Here is a 22,821-nt window from a genome sequence, read left to right on the forward strand (position 1 = left end):
AATATCCACAGCAGATAATACAAAAAGTTCCACAATCTAACTAAAGACATGGAATGTATATCTGCCACTCCAGAGAATCCAGCAAGACTGAGAAAATACTGACACAATCTAAGCTGGACAAGAAAACACAAAGAATAGCACTGAATTGTGAAGCACACAACATGTGTGCTACAGGAAAAAAAAACAGACACTTATCTTTGCTGATTTGGCAGAAAGGCAGGAGGAACCAGGCAGAGGTCCTAAACCTCCCAACAGCAATTGACAACTGGCAAAGACTAATGAATCCTGCACGCCTAAATACCCCAGTCAGAACTGCAATCAGCAGATACACCTGACCAGGACTGCAACTCAGGGGCAACTGCATTACCACCTACAACCACAGGAGGGAGCTCAAAAGCAGAATTCACAATACTGCATGTGGCAGCCGCGCTGTGGGATGCCAGTCTATACCAGCGATCATGGCCAGTTTGATTGATAGCTTTGCCCTTCACCTGTCAAATGCCAATGTTAACGGAAGAAAGAGCTGTCAATCAAGGAGAGAAAGGTGGCACTAGGTGAAGAGAAGTTATGAAGACTCCGGCATTCCCCATGCATCAATTTGCTCCAGTGCTTTTCCAGTCTCATAGAATGTTAAAGTTGGAGGCTCCTCCGGGGTCTTCGTGTCCAACCCCCTGCTCAATGCAGGAGTCACTAAACCATCTCAGACAGACGTCTGTCCAGCCTCTGTTTGAAGACTTCCATTGAAGAAGAACTCACCACCTCTCGTGGCCGCCTGTTCCACCCACTGTCAAAAATGTTTTTCTAATATCTAATCTGTATCTTCTCCCTTTCAGTTTCATCCCATTGGATCTCGTGTTTCCATGTGCAAATGAGAATAATGATGTTCCCTCTACAATGTGACAGCCCTCCAGATATTTATAGACAGCTATTAAGTCTCCTCTTAGCCTTCTTTTTTGCAAGCTAAACATTCCCAGATCCTTTAACCGCTCCTCGTGAGACATACTTTGCAGTCCACTTACTGTCCTGGTAGCTCTTCTCTGAAGTTGCTCCAGTTTTTCAATGTATTTTTTAAAATGTATTGTACACAGTATTCCAGATGAGGCCTGACCAAGGAGGAGCAGAGGGGGATAATTACTTCACGTGATCTAGACTCTATGCTTCTCTTAATACATCCTAGAACTGTTTGCCTTCTTTGCTGCTGCATCACACTGTTGACTCATGCGCAGTCTGTGATCTATTAGTATACCCAAGTATTTTTCACACGTGCTGTTGCTTAGTTCTATTTCTCCCATTCTGTAGATGTAATTTTCATTTTTCTTCAGAACGGGAGGAATAACATTAACATACATTTATTAGCATATACTTTCAGAATGGGACTTCTCAGCACTATAATACATATTCTGTTGGTGGTTTATAAGACTTAACATGTCACAGATTTCCTTTAGCCTCAGTTCCGACACAGCATCCCAATATTTAAAAGCATTTTTAATACAGTGGTGCCCTAGGCAGCTGCCTACTCTACACAGGATGGGGTCTTCCATTAAATATTTTTTTTACCACTAATTGCGTATAATCTTGGGCAGTCAAGCCAATGTTTTACTTTTTTTTAGCTTTTATTAAAGCCATGATCTGTTTTACAAAATTGTCTACCGTGCGTAATCCAAAAACAAGAACAATCCGGAGGGGAGCTTTTGTGCTCTTTTTCAATTTGGCATTAGCTAATGGAGAGAATAATATTTGCTTCACTGAGAAGGAACGGACAAGGTAATAGTGATCTATTTATCGGAAGTATCCATAAAACATAATTTAAGGGAATTACGAAGACCGGTTACTCAACAAGGGCAAAAAATAATAAGCTAAAAAATACAATGTCATGGAAAAACGAGCAGCTCGCAAATAAAGGCTAGCTCCAGTCGGATGCATTATGGGCGCTAGTGTGTGCCTGGATTAATGATGAAAGACCAAACCCCACCACCAGTCTAAGGACTCATATTGAACATGTAGTGTGAGTCTCTAGTATAAGAACTAGGAGCCAGTGTGAAAATTTCAAGAGTTTTAGAACGTTTTTTTCTTTTTCTGTTTTTTTCATGTGGATCCACATATGTAAAATTGTAAAAGAAAAAAAAAAGCAGAAATGTTTTAAAATATTTAATTAACAGAATTAATTTAACATAAAATCCTACTTTAAACAATAGGTCATTTTCTGATTACATCATCACTTTAAAGGCTGCAAAACACTAGAAAACCTGACTAGACACAAGATACAATTAGCAGTGTCAGCATTTTGCATCCGTACTATGGCAACAAAAATGTGCCTGAAATACACTGTTCTAACACTGGCCAAAGGTGAAAAGGAGACATGATGGAAGCAGTAGTATGTGAAATGGTAAGATTTTATATTTATAACATGACAATAGTCTGCAGCTAATCATTCACCATCCTGCCGAATGAGGAAGGAAGAACAGAGGAGCAGTACAGGATCAGTAAGAACAGTGGCATGGAAGTGTGGGGACCCTGGTCAAAATTACTGTTATTGTGAACACAGTTAAATAACCTGACAATGAAATGATTTCTAAAAGGCCTAAAGTTAAAGATGAAACATTTCCTTTGAATCTTAGGAAAAAAAAAAATATATATATATATATATATATATATATATATATATATATATATATATATATATATATATATATATATATATATACAGGTCCTTCTCAAAAAATTAGCATATAGTGTTAAATTTCATTATTTACCATAATGTAATGATTACAATTAAACTTTCATATATTATAGATTCATTATCCACCAACTGAAATTTGTCAGGTCTTTTATTGTTTTAATACTGATGATTTTGGCCTACAACTCCTGATAACCCAAAAAACCTGTCTCAATAAATTAGCATATCAAGAAAAGGTTCTCTAAATGACCTATTACCCTAATCTTCTGAATCAACTAATTAACTCTAAACACATGCAAAAGATACCTGAGGCTTTTAAAAACTCCCTGCCTGGTTCATTACTCAAAACCCCCATCATGGGTAAGACTAGCGACCTGACAGATGTCAAGAAGGCCATCATTGACACCCTCAAGCAAGAGGGTAAGACCCAGAAAGAAATTTCTCAACAAATAGGCTGTTCCCAGAGTGCTGTATCAAGGCACCTCAATGGTAAGTCTGTTGGAAGGAAACAATGTGGCAGAAAACGCTGTACAACGAGAAGAGGTGACCGGACCCTGAGGAAGATTGTGGAGAAGGACCGATTCCAGACCTTGGGGAACCTGAGGAAGCAGTGGACTGAGTCTGGTGTGTGCAGGAAATGGGCTACAGGTGCCGCATTCCCCAGGTAAAGCCACTTTTGAACCATAAACAGCGGCAGAAGCGCCTGACCTGGGCTACAGAGAAGCAGCACTGGACTGTTGCTAAGTGGTCCCAAGTACTTTTTTCTGATGAAAGCAAATTTTGCATGTCATTCGGAAATCAAGGTGCCAGAGTCTGGAGGAAGACTGGGGAGAAGGAAATGCCAAAATGCCTGAAGTCCAGTGTCAAGTACCCACAGTCAGTGATGGTGTGGGGTGCCATGTCAGCTGCTGGTGTTGGTCCACTGTGTTTCATCAAGGGCAGGGTCAATGCAGCTAGCTATCAGGAGATTTTGGAGCACTTCATGCTTCCATCGGCTGAAATGCTTTATGGAGATGAAGATTTCATTTTTCAGCACGACCTGGCACCTGCTCACAGTGCCAAAACCACTGGTAAATGGTTTACTGACCATGGTATTACTGTGCTCAATTGGCCTGCCAACTCTCCTGACCTGAACCCCATAGAGAATCTGTGGGATATTGTGAAGAGAAAGTTGAGAGACGCAAGACCCAACACTCTGGATGAGCTTAAGGCCGCTATTGAAGCATCCTGGGCCTCCATAACATCTCAGCAGTGTCACAGGCTGATTGCCTCCATGCCACGCCGCATTGAAGCAGTCATTTCTGCCAAAGGATTCCCGACCAAGTATTGAGTGCATAACTGAACATTATTATTTGATGGTTTTTTTGTTTGTTATTAAAAAACACTTTTATTTGATTGGACGGGTGAAATATGCTAATTTATTGAGACAGGTTTTTTGGGTTATCAGGAGTTGTATGCCAAAATCATCAGTATTAAAACAATAAAAGACCTGACAAATTTCAGTTGGTGGATAATGAATCTATAATATATGAAAGTTTAATTGTAATCATTACATTATGGTAAATAATGAAATTTAACACTATATGCTAATTTTTTGAGAAGGACCTGTATATGTGTATATATATATATATATATATATATATATCCGCTAAATAAGAAAAAAGTCGGACCGCACCAACAGCCTGTATAGACGTGATGGGAACCGCTCACCTGCACACAGTAAGCCAGAGTCTCCAGTCCTGGGTGCGTTGCTCCATGGAAGAGTAGCGTGAATGAATGCCAAAAATGGAAGAAGAAAAGCACGCACTCAGCAGGAAGTCCGATGCAGGTAACTTTATTCAGCTAAAAGACACTTCTTCACGGCCGGGAGTGTTACAGCAAGGAGTGCGGCAATGCTAGACATGCGAAACAGTTGTAGTCTAGCATTGCCGCACTCCTTGCTGTAACACTCCCGGCCGTGAAGATGTGTCTTTTAGCTGAATAAAGTTACCTGCATCGGACTTCCTGCTGAGTGCGTGCTTTTCTTCTTCCATTTTTGGTATATATATATATATATATATATATATATATATATATATATATAAAAAAAAAAAGGCTTGAAAAAGGATAAAGATATCCGAAACGTCGCCACGCCGTTCAGGCATTAAAGCCCTTTTTTTCAATTTTTTGTGCTGTCTTTCTTTTTTTTTTTTTATCTATTGCCAAAGACCATTTCAACAGTGGTTGGGAAGACGCTGCACTACAGTTTGGTAATATAAGATGCTGTTCCGTTTTTGAACTATATATATATATATATATATATATATATATATATATATATACATATATTATTATTATTATACATTTTTATAGCGCCATTTATTCCATGGCGCTTTACATGTGAAATACGGGGCAAATATAGACAAATACATTAAACATGAGCAAAAAACAAGGCAGACGGGTACATAAGGAGGGAGGACCCTGCCCGCGAGGCTCACAGTCTGCAGGGGATGGGTGAGGATACACTAGGAGAGGGTAGAGCTGGTTGTGCGGCGGTTCAGTAGGTTCAGGATCACTGCAGGCTGTAGGCTTGTCAGAAGAGGTGAGTCTTCAGGTTCTTTTTGAAGGTTTCTATGGTAGGCGAGAGTCTGATGTGCTGGGGTAGAGAGTTCCAGAGTATGGGGGAAGCACGGGAGAAGTCTTGGATGCGGTTGTGGGAAGGAAAGATGAGAGGGGAGTAGAGAAGGAGGTCTTGAGAGGATCGGAGGTTGCGTGTTGGTAGGTACCGGGAGATCATGTCACAGATGTATGGAAGAGATAGGTTGTGGATGGCTTTGTAGGTCATTGTGAGGGTTTTGAACTGGAGTCTCTGGGCAATAGGAAGCCAGTGAAGGGCTTGGAGTAGGGGAGAGGATGGGGAATAGCTGGGAGACAGGTAGAGTAGTCAGGCAGCAGAGTGTAGGATGAATTGGAGTGGTGCCAGAGTGCTAGAGGGGAGCCCAGAGAGTAGGAGGTTGCAGTTTTTGAGGCGGAAGATGATAAGGGCATGCACTAGTGTTTTTGCGGTGTCGCGGTCAAGGAATGCACGGATCCGGGAAATGTTTTTGAGTTTGAGGCGGCAGGAGGAGGCAAGGGCTTGGATATGTGGCTTGAAAGAGAGGGCAGAGTCGAGGATCACCCCGAGGCACCGGGCGTGTGGGACTGGGGAAAGTGAGCAGCCATTGACATTGATGGATAGGTCTGGTGGAGGGGTAGAGTGAGATGGGGGAAAGATGATGAATTCTGTTTTGTCCATGTTCAGTTGTAGAAAGCGAGCAGAAAAGAAGGCTGAAATAGCAGACAGATAGTGCAGGATTTTGGTAAGTAAGGAGGTGAGGTCAGGTCCGGATAGGTAGATCTGCGTGTTGTCGGCATAGAGATGGTACTGCATACCGTGGGATTCTATGAGCTGTCCCAGACCGAAGGTGTAGATGGAGAAGAGTAGGGGTCCTAGAACAGAGCCTTGAGGAACACCGACTGACAAGGGGCGAGGTGAGGAGGTGGTGTGGGGGAGGGAGACACTGAATGTCCGGTCTGTCAGATATGATGAGATCCAGGAAAGGGCCAAGTCTGTGATGCCAAGAGATGAGAGGATTTGTAGCAGAAGGGAGTGGTCCACAGTGTCAAAGGCAGAAGACAGGTCCAGGAGAAGGAGGACAGAGTAGTGTCGCTTGCTCCTGGCAGTTAGTAGGTCATTGGTGACTTTAGTTAGGGCAGTTTCAGTTGAGTGATGGGAACGGAAGCCAGATTGTAACCGATCAAAGAGGGAGCAGGAGGAGAGGTGGGAGGACATTTCAAGATGGACGTGTTGCTCCAGCAATTTGGAGGCATAAGGGAGAAGAGATATTGGGCGATAGCTAGACACAGAGGATGGGTTGAGGGAGGGCTTTTTGAGGATGGGTGTGATCTTGGCATGCTTGAAGGATGAGGGGAAGACACCTGTTGTGAGTGAGAGGTTGAAGAGGTGCATTAGGGTTGGGATGAAGACCATGGAAAGGTTAGGGATGAGGTGGGACGGGAGCGGGTCGAGCGTGCAGGTGGTGTGGTGTGATCTTGACAGGAGGGTGGAGAGCTGATCTTCTGTCATGGTGGATAAGCTGGTTTTGGAGCAGCAGGGGTGAGCAGCTAAGAGGGGCAGTGGGCGCTGTGGGCCAAAGCTTTCTCTGATCGTATCGATCTTCTGTTTAAAGAAAGAGGCGAAGTCTTCAGCAGAAATGAAAAAGGAGGGAGGGGGTGCAGGGGGATGGAGTAGAGAATTGAAAGTGTAGAAAAGCTGTTTAGGGTTGGGAGACAGGAAGGATATGAGAGATGAGAAGTAAGTTTGTTTTGCGGCAGTGAGTGCGGACTTGAAGCTGGCGAGGGACTGCTTGTATGCGGTGAAGTGGTCAGCAGAGCGGGATCGCTTCCATCTCCGCTCAGCGATCCTAGAAGCCCGTCTCAATTCTTTGGTCAGGCTGGTCAGCCAAGACTGCCTGTTGATTGTACGAGTTTTGCTATGCATGAGCGGGGTGGCCGAATTGAGTGTTGCTGTTATTGTGGTGTTATAAAAATCAGCAGCAGCATCAGTGTCATGAAGGGAAGCTGTGTCGGTAAGAGGGAGAAGGGACTCAGAGAGTGATTGTAAGTTGAGATGTTTGAGATTTGTGCGAGGGAGTTTGTGGAGTGGGGGTTGCACACTAGGAGAGGAGAGGGAAGAGAATGTCAGTAGGTTGTGGTCAGACAGGGGGAGGGGTGTGTTAGTGAGATTAGTAAGGGAGCAGAGGCGGGTGAAGATGAGGTCCAGCATGTGGCCATCTTTGTGAGTGGCCTCAGAGGACCATTGAGTGAGGCCAAAGGAGGCAGTCAGTGATAAAAGTTTAGAGGCAGCTGAGGTGGAAGTGTCAATGGGGATGTTGAAATCACCCATGATGATGGTGGGGATGTCAACAGAGAGGAAATGAAGTAGCCATGTGGTGAAGTGGTCGAGAAAGGTGGATATGGCTAGTTCTGGGGGGCGGTAGATGACAGCCAGCTGGAGGTTGGAGGGGGAATAGATGCGGATGGAGTGCATCTCAAATGAGCGAAGAGTAGCGGAGGGTGGTAGCGGGATTGGAGTGAAGGAGCAGGTGTCGGACAGGAGCAAGCCAACCCCTCCACCACGTTTGTTGGTGGAGCGAGAGGTGTGAGAGAGGTGTTATATATATATATATATATATATATATATATATATATATATATATATATATATATAGTATTTTATTTATTTTAAAAATTACAAAAAGAGAAATCGGCTGATGAAAAAGTTAGTTTGGGCACCCTTGGAGATTTTTGTGCTGAGATAATTTTGACCAAGGTTTCAGACCTTAATTAACCTGTTATGGCTTGTTTACTGTCATCAATAGGAAAGGCCAGGTGATGCAAATTTCCCAGCTTTATAAAAACTCAGCCTCCTATAACCTTGTGCCAAAAAACAACAGCCATTGGTTATTCTAAGTAGCTGACTAGCACTCTGAAAATGAAAATGGTGGAGGCCCACAAAGTAGGAGAAGGCTATAAGAAGCTAGCAAAGCATTTTCAAGTTCCCCTTTCCTCAGATAGCAATGTAATTAAGAAATGGCAGTTAACAGGAACAGTGGAGGTCAAGATAAGGTCTGGAAGAGCAAGCAAAATTTTAGTGAGAGCAGCTCTCTAGCATTGCTAGAGAGGCAAATCAGAACCCCCGCTTGACTACAAAAGATCTTCAGAAAGTTTTAGCAGCCTCTGGAGTTGTGTCACATTGTTCTACTGTTCAGAGACACCTGCACAAATATGGCCTTCATGGAAGAGTCATTAGAAGAAAACATCTCCTGCGTCCTCATTATAAAATTCAGCCTCAGAAGTATGCAAAAAAAATCTAAACAAGCCTAATGTATTTTGGAAACAAGTCCTGTGAACAGATGAGGTTAAAATAGAACTCTTTGGCCACAATGATGGTATGTGTGGAGAAAAAAAGAGCACAGAATTTCAGGAAAAGAACATCTTGCCAACCATTAAGCATGGTGGTGGATCAATCATGCTTTGGGGTTGTGTTGCAGCCAATGGCACGGGGAACATTTCACAGGTAGAGGGAAGAATGGATTCAATGAAATTTCAACACATTTTTGATGCAAACATAACACCATCTGTAAAAAAGCTAGCTATACATCGTCAAGCTATACTGTGTGCACTTGACTGTTTTTCCGGCTTCAGGGCAGACTATGTGGGTTTATATCATACATTAGGTATCATAGCTTTTTAGATAGGTTCTTCATTAAGACACTAGTGTATTTAAAGATGGGTTTATAACCTTATTAGGGAGTACATTTTTATTTATGTATCTTTACTTTTCAATCTATATGTTTTTATTTGGATGTTTCCAATAAAGGTTATTTAATTTTACCCCATGGCTTATGCTTCCTTGTTCTATTGGGATCAACTAACTTCAATGTAGCAGCTGGCACAGCTGTGTAGCAGAGTTGATTCAGCAATGAGAAACTGGTGTAGCAGAGCTGAGACCATAAGAGGGTTCAGTATTGCAGAACCGCACCATGATATAGCAGGATACAGAGAAGCAGCATAGGTGTCTGCTGTCCGAATATGATGCAGCATCTTATTGCCTTAGCCGGGCTCCAAGGCCTAGGATTGTGACACAGAAGCACATTGGGCTCCCGTGGAGGAGAGGACAGAAATCTGAGGACGTAGCATTGGCGGTGCATCCAGGAGAGGATTTGGATCCGGTGTTGGATCCAAGTTGGATGCCCTTACTATGCCCGAGCTTGTTAGAACTTGTCCTTCACCCAGACTGTCAACTCGGTCCCGTAAAACCAGTTAATATCGTCCTAGTAGACTTCCCTGTGGTCTTCTTCCCTGTGTACAAAGAGCACAACCTCCCGCGCGCTGACTGCTAACTCTCCCATTGTCGTCCTGACAATACCTTAAGACGCATTCTTGTAACGCTCTAACCTTCATTTTTCAGCCCAGAGTCTGGAGCTTCTCGACGGCTGAACTTGTGCTGTATACAAAGCCTTAGCCAATTTATTTGAGGTTATCAGCAGATTTGAGAAGCGTGCCAGCTTATTTCTGCTTCAAAGATCATTTCTGTAATTTTTGAAAAGCTTAATGGCTCTTAGACTTTAATAAATCATGGGCAAGAGCTCATTCTTTTATACTTTACGGGACACGATTATGTCAGGCAAACAGCTATGTCCTTCTGTCCCCTATTGGGGAATTCTTATTAGACAAGCATCCTCGGGTCATTATATCTGACAAGAGATCCACAGCTCCGCTTGACTATTTTATGTGTCTGTTTGAAGGCTCTAAGCATCGAGCCTGTGAAAATAAGTCCTGTGGGTCAATCTCTGCTACATTCACATCACACGATATAATACTTTTCGGCGGTTTCTTTGTAAACAGGGAGCATAGGGGGAATTAGATCCATGTCAATCACTCCGGTGGCTTGGCGGTGAGGCCACCATGTCTTTGCTCGTCCATGTCTTGAAGGCATAATGGAGTTTGACAGGTTTAATGAGTATTTTACCTAATAATTTAAAGTCATTGCATGGGACTGATTGCGCCTGTAGCGGTTTTGCCCTCAGCAATGAGGTGATATAAATAACGGCTCTTGGTTCGTATTACTCGAAACGAAATATGGATCAAACAAAGGTGAATAGATTTATTTTTTTTTATGAAGGAAATGATATATAATAGTTCTGGATAAATCCAGATATATAGAGTTATAATGTATCAAATAGTCATATATACAGGTTATGGGGACTATGAAAAAGTTTGGGAGAAAACTGTCCTTTTCACTAAAAGAAAAATATGCATAAAAGTAATATTTATAGTAGCCCCTATAAGCCCCACGCACCATTATCAAACTATTTATGCAGGTCTGAGTCCAGCTTATGATTTATGCAGCTCTCTCTGTCTCTCTCCCAGCAGGAAGTCACAGCGCAATCTCTAATATTAATTATCAATGGTGTTATATAAATAAATAGCAATAAATAATAATAAACTATGAGATACCTGCTGGATAAACATTTGTTTGGCAGACAGATAGCTATTCCAACTGTCCAGATGCATAAGTGCTCTACCCAGCTGTATGTTCATGTGTTTTCAACTGCGAGAGAGGAAAAGGTAGCTGCCAGACTCCTATGGCAGCAGCTTATTTTTGCTGCAAACAAACTGATTGGGTGTTTGGGTGTTGGGTAATTCAGCTATATGTTCTTACTCTACCCCTGACATGTCCCCTATGCTCATCAGATAGTCAGCCAGTATTGCAGAAATCTGCGGGTTCAGTTAACTTCCATCTATTGTGCAGTCTTAAAGAAGCACTCCCCCTCCCATCAAAGTTTAATATATTACAGTCATCCTATTATACAGCACTGTGTACTTACAATTGCTCATTTTGCCTTTCTACCCAGATAATTCATCTCTTTTCCATTAGGTCTATGACATCACGTGATTAAAAACTGACTAGCTGATTCTTTCTAAGCTCTCTGTAGAAACAGGAGGTAAATTTTCCCTGTATGATTCATCAGTCCCTGCAAAAGTCCCTGGCAGGGGGAGGAAGGAGCAGCTGGGTCAGGAGGTGAAGAGGGGAATGATAAATCTAGGGACAAGAGACTTCCTGTTTCTACATAGAGCAGATTAAAGAGAAGAATTAGCTGGGTAGAAATGCAAAAAAAAGCAAATGTAACTGCACAGTGCTATATAATATTTAAAGCTATATTACATCCAAGTCTTCAGCTTTCTGTAATCAGACATTTGCCACATTGTACAAAAGGAAGAAATTCACTTTGTACAAGTCACGACTTGCCACATTAAGCAAGCATTAAAAACAGACAAACATTTTTCTGGAGGAAAGCCTTTTTGATCATCAGGTAAAGGACTTTCAATAAATATATGGCCCCAATCATTATTATGGGGTTTATTTTAAGTCTTGTTTTTTACTCATCTTTCTGTTTGCACTGGCAGATTTTGTGCCAAACTAATCAAAATTAGCGATTCTTAACGATTGATGATTTGTTGCAGATTCTTAGTTGCCTATTTTTTGTCTCTTTTGTTTTTCTGCATATTTTGTAGAGTAGAAAGTTACACTATTCTATCAAAAAGTTTTAAAATGTCGTGTTGTAGTGTTCAACTGTTAAAAAAAAAAAGAAAGATTAGACAGATTTATAATTCCACTAAGGTACCGGAGAATAATTTCGTATGCAAATCATAAATTAGGCTCAAAGATCTGGATAACCGAAAACATTGCCCATAACGCCGAACATAAGAAAACTGCTGTAACCAAAGTTAACCTAAAATAGGTATAAATTTAATGATGAATAAAGCACAAATAAATTCACGACCATTTTCACCCCAAAAAAGTCACAAAAGTAATAATGGCTCAGCCACTATGTCTTCATCAAACAATTCTAGAAATGAAAATTGATAAATCTGGGTTTGGGACAAGTTTACGTGTAACTTTGCATTTCATTTTCTGTATCAGGGATGTAATATACAATCCCCTTCGTAACACTGGTGGGTGTGGACCCACTGCGCCGCAGGCCGGGCTTACTATGCAGGGGCGTGTCTAAGTGTCTACTGGGTCTTCACTAGGACCTCTGGTGGTGAGGATAGGCTGGGTTGCCAGTAGACACCAGGTAGTACTCCAGGACAGTCCCCGGGAGAAGGGTCAGAGGCGCGGGTATGAGGTTCAGGAGGGTGAGACAGAAGCGTAGTCATACAGTCTGAGATTGGGGCAAGATGCCAGAGTCAAGGATGGAGAAGTCAAACAGAGCAGGTAAACCTGCCGGGTAGATAACAGGAGACAGAAGAGATAGAAATGCATAATCATCGATGTTAGCAGGCTAGGAACCAATGTCCTGGCAAAGAGTGGTGGTGAGCGCTGCTAATATAGACCCTACTGGCATGGCATAGGCCATTGAATCTAATCTCTACAAGACACAACAGGGTTATATTCATGCAAAGACCGGCCATGCCCCCCTAAATCCAAATGGAAACCACATACTAATGCAGCAGGGCAGAGGAGTGCTGCAAAAGGCAAACTCAACAAGAAGGCCTTATACGAGGAGAAGCAGCGCAGTGACCACGGTGAGAAGGGAGGAGCTGAGGAGGCATGAGAGTTACCGATGGGACACTCTTACTCCTCTAATAAGCTGAGGGAGGTCTCGAGAACATCTGACTACCCAATCCTGAACGAAACTTTGAAGAATTGACACCTGTACTATGTCTGTGGACAATTTAGAGGGGATGTACAGGATAACAAACATCTTTTGATTCTAATCCTTGACAACTTTTTAAGACTAAGAAACAATGGCTCCGTTTCAAATATTATCACTATGACTTCAATTAGTCATAAAGATTATATTTCTAACATATTGAATCGATCGTGTCTTGTGATCCCTCTTGGTATTTCCTACTGGTCAAGAGGACAGCGAGCCCCCATAGATGACCCCATAGATGCCCATGTTCATGATGAACATATGGCTATAGTCATTACTACTGTATCCTCTAAAGGGAGTGGTTTATAATTAAAAGACTCTTTTTGTGAACCAGCGGCGCCACTTTTGTCTTTAGGTTTTGTCTGGAATTGCAGCCTTACTCTTAAAGGGTTATTCCCAATATAAAAATATATTCATCCAAAGGATGAATGTCCCTTGGGATGGAGTGGAGTACTGAGCTGTCTCCAGAAGTCCCAAAGATGAAACAGACTGACGACTACATCATTCTTCTGGAGTATTTCTGAGTGGGGATCAGTGGGGGTCCCAGCAGTTGGACCCAGGCCGATCACAAACTTACTTATCTTTTTGATAGTTGATAACTTTTAATGTTAGAAATAACCATCACAATATCAAACATTAAACCTCTCCATCTTGTTTCCAATGGGAAGCAAACCAGGCGCCGCTAATATAGATGCTTTTGACTTTAGACACGGTTATGACTTTGCTATTAGGCGGGAAGCACGTCTTGTGGGTTTTGCTTTGTAATGAACTGTGTTATATAAGAAGATAATTGTGTTTTTCCTTTTTCTCAGAAACACTTGGAAGTTTTAATTACAGAACAGCCAGCTCTATATAATAGAATAATGGCTGCTGGATTCCGCCTAATGAACTCCCTGTCACATCTCGTCTTGTTTTATCTCTTCCTTCCTCCCGCCCTCACTGCGTTGTTAAAATTGTCAGGTGTTAAAGATACTTCATCATCCAATTCTGCTGCATCTAAGAGATCGTGCTCTTCTGACTTGTGTAAATGTCCCTTCAGCTAAAATCTAAAGACGTATTAGCTCGTGTCTAAGGTTCTGTTCACATCATGTCCGAGTCTTTCTGGAGTGTATCCAGGGGTATCCGCGGGTTCCCACGGTGATCGCTCCTCATCCCGGCACCGTAGGACCTGGCACAGGACCTTAAACAGCACCATGTGACCGGGCGAGTTCACCGGTCACATGGTGCTTCAGGGTCCTAGAGCCTGCACTCGCTGCAGTCCAGGAGGGGGATCAGAAGACACCAGTGGTCACCTGGGGAGCGCTGCGAGGTAAGTATAAAGCGCAGGAAGAATAATAATAAAAATATTTTTTTGCTTATAGGCAGGGGTGAACCTAGCCACACTGCTGCCTGAGGCGAACTTCAAAACGGCGCCTCCCCCACAAACACATATACAGCCCCACCATAGGGCTCCCATCTCATATACAGTCCCCCCATGCATTACATGAGTGATAACTATTGTACATTCTACAATAGGTCATAAATCAGACAGTATAGTCCTCTATACAGTATTCTTGGCACCACATAGGGCTCCATACAGAATAATGAGCCCCGTATATTGCTCCATACAGTATAGTAACGTAGTAACATAGTTAGCAAGGCTGAAAAAACACATTTGTCCATCCAGTTCAGCCTATATTCGGTCAGAATAAATCCCCAGATCTACGTCCTTCTAAAGAACCTAATAACTGTAAGATACAATATTGTTACGCTCCAGGAAGACATCCAGGCCTCTCTTGAACCCCTCGACTGAGTTCACCTTCACCACCTCCTTAGGCAAGCAATTCCAGATTCTCACTGCCCTAACAGTAAAGAATCCTCTTCTATGTTGGTGGAAAAACCTTCTCTCCTCCAGACGCAGAGAATGCCCCCTTGTGACCGTCACCTTCCTTGGTATAGACAGATCCTCGGAGAGATATTTGTATTGTCCCCTTATATACTTATACATGGTTATTAGATCGCCCCTCAGTCGTCTTTTTTCTAGACTAAATAATCCTAATTTTGCTAATCTCTCTGGGTATTGTAGTTCCCCCATCCCCTTTATTAATTTTGTTGCCCTCCTTTGTACTCGCTCTAGTTCCATTATATCCTTCCTGAGCACCGGTGCCCAAAACTGTACACAGTCCATGTGTGGTCTAACCAGGGATTTGTATAATGAGCCCCATATATTGCTCCATACATTATTATGGGCACCACATAGACCTCCATACAGTATTGTGGGCACCGCATAGTGCTCATACAGAATAACATGCCCTATATATTGCTCCATACAGTATAATGAGCCCCATATATTGCTCCATGCAGAATAATGAGCCCCATATATTGCTCCATACAGAATAATAAGCCACATATATTGCTCCATACAGTATTATTCGCACCACATAGCGCTCCGTACAGAATAACATGCCCCATATATTGCTCCATACAGAACAATGATTCCCATATATTGCTCCATACAGTATAATGAGCCCCATACCTGTATATACCTCATCACCAGCCCCAGCCCACTGAGCCCAGCACCACCTGTATATATATATCAGCCCAGCCACAGCCAGCTCCCAGCCCCTGTTTATACATCAGCCCAAGGCCCTGGCACCTGTATATACATCAGACCAGCCAGCCTTCAGAGCTGAACTCACTATTCTGCTGGTGCAGTCACTGTTTATATACATTACTGATCCTGAGTTACATCCTGTTTTATACTCCAGAGCTGCACTCACTATTCTGCTGGTGCAGTCACTGTGTACATACATTACATTACTGATCCTGAGTTACATCCTGTATTATACCCCAGAGCTGCACTCACCATTCTGCTGGTGCAGTCACTGTGTACATACATTACATTACTGATCCTGAGTTACATCCTGTATTATACCCCAGAGCTGCACTCACTATTCTGCTGGTGCAGTCACTGTGTACATACATTACATTACTGATCCTGAGTTACATCCTGTATTATACTCCAAAGCTGCACTCACTATTCTGCTGGTGCAGTCACTGTGTACATACACTACATTACTGATCCTGAGTTACATCCTGTATTATACTCCAGAGCTGCACTCACTATTCTGCTGGTGCAGTCACTGTGTTCATACATTACATTACTGATCCTGAGTTACATCCTGTATTATACTCCAGAGCTGCACTCACTATTCTTCTGGTGCAGTCACTGTGTACGTACATTACATTACTGATCCTGAGTTACATCCTCTATTATACTCCAGAGCTGCACTCACTATTCTGCTGCTGCAGTCACTGTGTACATACATTACATTACTGATCCTGAGTTACATCCTGTATTATACCCCAGAGCTGCACTCACTATTCTTCTGGTGCAGTCACTGTCTACATACATTACATTACTGATCCTGAGATACATCCTTTATTATACTCCAGAGCTGCACTCACTATTCTGCTGGTGCAGTCACTGTGTACATACATTACATTTCTGATCCTGAGTTACATCCTGCAATATACTCCAGAGCTGCACTCACTATTCTGCTGGTGCAGTCACTGTGTACATACATTACATTACTGATCCTGAGTTACACCCTGTATTATACCCCAGAGCTGCACTCACTATTCTGCTGGTGCAGTCACTGTGTACATACATTACATTACTGATCCTGTACTGATCCTGAGTTACATCCTGTATTATACTCCAGAGCTGCACTCACTATTCTTCTGGTGCAGTCACTGTGTACATACATTACATTGCTGATCCTGAGTTACACCCTGTATTATACCCCAGAGCTGCACTCACTATTCTGCTGGTGCAGTCACTGTGTACATACATTACATTACTGATCCTGAGTTACATCCTGTATTATATCCCAGAGCTGCACTCACTATTCTGCTGGTGCAGTCACTGTGTACATACATTACATTACTGATCCTGAGTTACATCCTGCAATATACTCCAGAGCTGCACTCACTATTCTGCTGGTGCAGTCACTGTGTACATACATTACATTACTGATCCTGAGTTACACCCTGTATTATACCCCAGAGCTGCACTCACTATTCTGCTGGTGCAGTCACTGTGTACATACATTACATTACTGATCCTGAGTTACATCCTGTATTATACTCCAGAGCTGCACTCACTATTCTGCTGGTGCAGTCACTGTGTACATACATTACATTACTGATCCTGAGTTACATCCTGTATTATACTCCAGAGCTACACTCATTATTCTGCTGATGCAGTCTCCGCTTTGGATCATGACATCACCATCACAAAAGTCAGATGGCCCAGAACAAAGTTATCTTTAGTCCTAGCATGGGTAATGGAGTGGGTATAACGGCTATTACCCCACGGTCACAGCATTGCTGGATAATATCGGACATATCATTGGTGCAACCTGTGCAGCCGCCCAGGGGCCCAAGAAGTCGGGGGCCCATATCCACCTTCAAAGCAGGTGGAATTTTGCATTTTGATGAATTATTGAACGGTTCTTGGGCAGGGGCCCTCTTCTGTATGTTTCCGCCTGCAGCAGGAGGAATGGCTTTACCGGGATCTAGAGGAAGTAGCCTCAGTTGATCCAATGACCCTTGTGCTACATAATAAGATATCAGACCGATAGATAACACAAGGTTGGTGGAGGACATGTTACTGATTTTGCATTGGGGCGCAGGAGGCCATTCGGTTACCCCTCTTTTGCCAAAAATATATTATTCATAAACCCCTTTAACTAATATTGCCCAAACAAAAGTCTACAGAAGACCCCAGAAAGCATGGCGGAATCTTGGAAGATAAGACGACTTCTAAAGATCCGGAGTTTTGCAGTCTCTCTCTATATCTGTGCCGCATTGAGAGGTAATGAGTGTAAATGGAATAACCCCGAATACAAGGTAACAATAGCTAACTGCAGACATCATCCGGAACAACTTAAGAAATGTCTCACACTGAATTATACGTTGGGCGCTGGGCATAGAAAATAGTCGAAATTGTTTCTGTCCCTTACATTTGGAGCAAAAATATAATGTTTTCTGCAGGTTCCAATGTTCTCTGTTCATTCACCATTGTGTAGCTAAAAGCTTCTCATAGGGGCATGAAAAAAAGAAATCTAACCTTTGGAAAGATGGCACCTATCGGCTTCCACTGTTCACCACTGAAGAGATAAGGGACTATTATTTCATAATGTCCGCGCCGCTCCTCTTCTGTCTGTTTCCTAGACAATCCCAAATTACAGTCCACATTCTCTCCTAGACAAAGCAAAGAAGAAAAGAAAGACTCATGTTAGCGCTGAGCAACCTGCAAACACAGACATTACCGCTCAGATGACTGCGCAGACGAGTCGCCGCAAGATTAATCGGTTCTAGGAAATCTCTTAATAAATCAAATCAATTAAACGTTTCCAGCAAATTTTGCTTTGTAAAGCAGGAAAAAAAAATCATTGTTCTCTACTCTGACCGAAATAGAAGCAAAGAGTAAGAAAGTATTTAAAATGCAGAACACGAAAAAAAAATCATCATCATATAGAATAAAAAGCTTATGCGGATGTTCCTCATTTACCAGTGGTCATCTATAGGGACGTGCGGGGGCGCAGAAGTAGCAGCCGCACGTAGGCACTGGTGGCTCATAAGGAAAACAGTAGAAGGCAGTTTGGGGTTCAGTTACACATTCTGCATTAGGGCGGAAGAACTTTATAGTTATGTAGTTAGTACAATTAAAGAGGGTGTCCCATAATTGAAAATTATCCCTTATTTATAGCTAGGGGTCAACAGTATGATCCTGATAACTGGGCTCTGCAAAGCTCTGAGTGAATGAAGCAGAGGGCAAGCATTATCGCCTCAACGCCATCCATTCTCTATGGAACTGATGGAAATAGCAGAGCGATGATCATTGCTTTCTCCAGCAATCCCATAGACAATGAATGGAGTGAAAGTGACCATTGGGACTGAAGGAAATAGCATAGCGATGATCATTACTTTCTCTGGCAATCCCATAGATAATGAATGGAGTGAAGGTGACCATTTTGACTGATGGAAATAGCAGAGGCGATGATCATTGTTTTCTCCGGCATTCCCATGGACAATGAATGGACTGAAGGTGACCATTGGGACTGATTGCAATAGCAGAGCACTGATCATTGATTTCTCCAGTATTACCATAGACAATGAATGGAGTGAAGGTGACAATTGGGACTGATAGAAATAGCAGAACACTGATCACTGCTTTCTCCGGCAGTCCCATGGACAATGAATAGTGAGAAGGTGACCATTGGGACTGTTGGTAATAGAGCACTGATCACTTGGACTGTTGGTATTAGAGCACTGATCACTGCTTTCTCTAGTAGGCCCATAGACAATGAATGGAGTGAAGGTGACCATTGAGACTGATGTAAATAACAGAGCACATATCATTGCTTTCTCCAGCAGTCCAATAGTGTTGTGAATTCCGCTCTTGGGCTCCCTCCGGTGGTTGTAAGTAGCACTTTTGTGAATTCTGCTCTTGGGCTCCCTCCTGTGGTTTTGAGTGGTATAGCTGCTTCTTGGATTTAGCATCAGCAGCTGCTTCCACTGATCGTCTTTCTGCTCGGCTATTTTAGTCTGGCTTTATCCCTCAATCAATGCCAGTTGTCAATTGTTCCTGCTTGGAGTCACGGCTCTTTTGGATTTCCCTGACACTCTGACCAGTTCAGCAAAGATAAGTCCTTGCTTGTCCTTTTGCAGTCTACTTGTTGTGAACTTATTGTTCAGCACATTCTATTTTGTTCATTTGTCCAGCTTATCAGTATGGATCTATTCAGCTAAGCTGGAAGCTCTGGGCTGCAGATTTTGCCCTCCACACCTTTAGTCAGGTGTGGAGATTTTTGCATATCTCTGCGGTGGACTTTTTCTAGTTTTTATTACTGACCGCACAGTGTTCTTTCCTGTACTATCTATCTAGCTAGAAGTGGCCTCCTTTGCTAAATCTTGTTTCATACTACATATGTAATTTCTTTCTCCTCTCACAGTCATTATTTGTGGGGGGCTGTCCTATCCTTTGGGGATTTTCTCTGAGGCAAGATAGCTTTCCTATTTCTACCTTTAGGGGTAGCTAGTTCTCCGGCTATGACGAGGTGTCCAGGGAGTGACAGGAACATCCCACGGCTACTTCTAGTGTTGTGTTAAGATCAGGAACTGCGGTCTGTATAGTTACCACCTGCTCAGAGCTAGTCGCATGTCGCTCCTAAATTACCAGTCCATAACAAATAGACAATGAATGAGGTGACCATTGGGACTGATGGAAATAGAGAACTGATCACTGCTTTCTCCGGGAGTCCCATAGACAAGGAATGGGGTGGAGGTGAGAGTGCTTGACCTCTGCTTCATTTACTGAGTTCGGGATCGCCTGAAGTCCCACCGGTCACCTATAGTCTGGATGCGGAATAACATTATATTACAAGAAAATCCCTTCAGGCACTGGTCCCCAACCAGTGACCCTCCAGGAAAGAAGATGTAGTTTTACAAAAGTTGGCAAGCTACAGATTACAGGGAGAGGAAAGTAGAAAACAAACTTGGCCAAGGTGATGAGAATATTCATTATTGTCAACTTGTCATATTTGTGAAATTACATTTTGAGGGCAGTCCTGGAAAAAAAGGAGACCTCCTGGAGACCTGGAAGAGTAGGCAAATATCCTAACCATTGCCCAAGCATTTGTTGTGCCTGGCACCCAGATACTCCATCGTCAGATCAAGTTTCCTAAAGTCCATTGCACCTTTAGAGGACGTTGAAGATTCGCGGCGGGTTGAATCTCATGGTACAAGTGCAGAAGAACTACAGTCAGGGGCGTAACTACAACAGGTGCAGGGGTTGCAATCGCATCCGGGCCCTGGAGCCCAGGGGGCCCTAAAACTCCCATTGGCCTATAGAAAAAGACTATTGCTATGAAAGATTTAAAATATTTGTGGGCCCATTGGAGCTTTCGCATCGGGGACCATGAGTTTCAAGTTACGCCACTGACTACAGTGTAATGCTCCACATCTGGACCTGTGAGTAGGACGCCATGTCTCATCGTTAGAACTCCTCTGCGCTGATAACGGATTGTTATGGTGAATTCTGTGCACTTTGCCAGTTGACCGATAAAAGTAAAGCAGCATCTATGGCGCCTGCTCCAGTGTATACGGTATACATTTGTTACAAGAATTTACTGCTGTCTCATGCTGGCAGATTTATTGAATGCAAAATAGTTCAGAATATGATGCTGCAAATTCATTTATATTTTAATATACTGTATTTATATTTATATAATTTATATTTATTTATAAAAAAAAATCAAAACAATAATCCAGAACAATAAAATCTGCAACTAAATAATCTAAATGATACTACCCAACACACATCATGACATCATAGGGGCACAGGCTGAGCATTGCCGGAGCAGAGGTAAACACCACCCTCGTCCGGAGGCCACACAGGAACAAACTGGACACCAGACTCAGTAGTTTGAATCCTTTTGCTCCCCTCTATATCGCAATATTGGACACGACTAGAGATGAGCGACCCAAACTTTCAAGTTAGGACAGTTAGTGTCCGGTGCTGAATGCCGAACACAGACTTGTTCCGGAAGTCTATTTTAATGTTCAGAGTTCCAGGAAAGTCTAGGAGGAAAGAGATAGAGATCACCATACATTTCAATGCGGTTCGGGTTCAAGTTCGGGTAAAGCCCTGGTACCCAAACCACACTTTGGACTAAAGTTAGGGTTGGGTACCAGAACCCGAACTTCCACGGATCCGCTCATCACTAGACATGAACTTAACGATTTTGGTTTACAGTTCATTTTTTCTTTTTTTGGCCAAGGCAAAAATTTCTACATAAATCTAAAACTATTTAGACCTGAGAGTCCTCAGTGGTTGATACCTTTTAATGGCTAACTGAAAAGATGGTAACAAATTGCAAGCTTTCGAGACTACTCAGGTCCCTTCATTAAGTATCAACCACTGAGGACTCTCACGTCTAAATAATTTTCTATCTACTGGCTAACACGGTACAGAGATATATATCTTTCCTGTACGTAAATCTATGTACCATGATCAAGGCTGGCCACCATGTCCCTCCAGCTCCTCTGTCCTTACAGTTATGCCTCCGGTTAGGATGAAACCTTTCAGATTTGTCCTTCCTTACAGTTTTCCCTTTGCTTGACATTTCCCAAGATGGTTAGCTTTTAAAAAAAAATAAACATGATTTTTCGATACTCTGTTGGGAGATGTTTATAATGAAGGTGTCTATATGTGATCACTCAGTAGTTGAGATGTCAATTGCAGCCCTTTGAGAGTTTCGCTATCACACCTTAAGGGTGCAGTCAGACGGCCGCATAACACGGGCAACGATCACGTCACAATGTTCGGACTGGTAGTCGTTTCTCCTCACCAGAGCATGACACCATGTATTTCTATGCAGCTGTCACGCTCGGGTCAGAAGAGCCGCCGGCCAGTCCGAGCATTGCGATGAGATCGTCGTCCGTGTTATACGGCCGTCTGACTGTGCCCTAAATGTTTTTTGTGAGAAACTGAAGTGTTTAGGGATTTTTACAGAAAGGACACCACTGTATCCTTGCATAGTGATATTATCTATCATCATTACTCATAGCTCAGCTGTAATCCCTTTAATTAGGCTTTGATCTTTGACGTTTCCCCCTTGCTTGCTCTTGCTGTCAGGTTGCATTAGCGCGCAGTGTGGTATCTGTTAGAATTCGAGGACTCCTTTACCGCGTTTGTCCGAGTTTTCCTTTTGTGAAAGGTCAAAGCGGCCGCCGGGTTGTACATAAAAAAATTTTTCGCCAAAATCTTAATAATTTTGAACATAGGTAGCGAGAACGCTTCTCCGATCCTCGTGACATTTCATTGCTTGAGTTGATGAATGTTTGCAACAA

General features: G+C 42.7%; 1 protein-coding gene across 1 annotated transcript in view; it reads right to left on the reverse strand.

Moving 5' to 3' along the window:
* The window catches only part of ADAM12 (ADAM metallopeptidase domain 12), a 679,455-nt gene that overhangs the window by 571,549 nt on the left and 85,085 nt on the right, over nt 1–22,821 (reverse strand). Inside the window, exon 2 of the mRNA XM_077258380.1 lies at nt 18,035–18,168. Coding sequence (XP_077114495.1) covers nt 18,035–18,168 — 134 coding nt within the window. The remainder of the gene's footprint in view (nt 1–18,034; nt 18,169–22,821) is intronic.

This window comes from Ranitomeya variabilis, chromosome 4, assembly GCF_051348905.1.
Source record: "Ranitomeya variabilis isolate aRanVar5 chromosome 4, aRanVar5.hap1, whole genome shotgun sequence".
NCBI classification, from domain to species: domain Eukaryota; kingdom Metazoa; phylum Chordata; class Amphibia; order Anura; family Dendrobatidae; genus Ranitomeya; species Ranitomeya variabilis.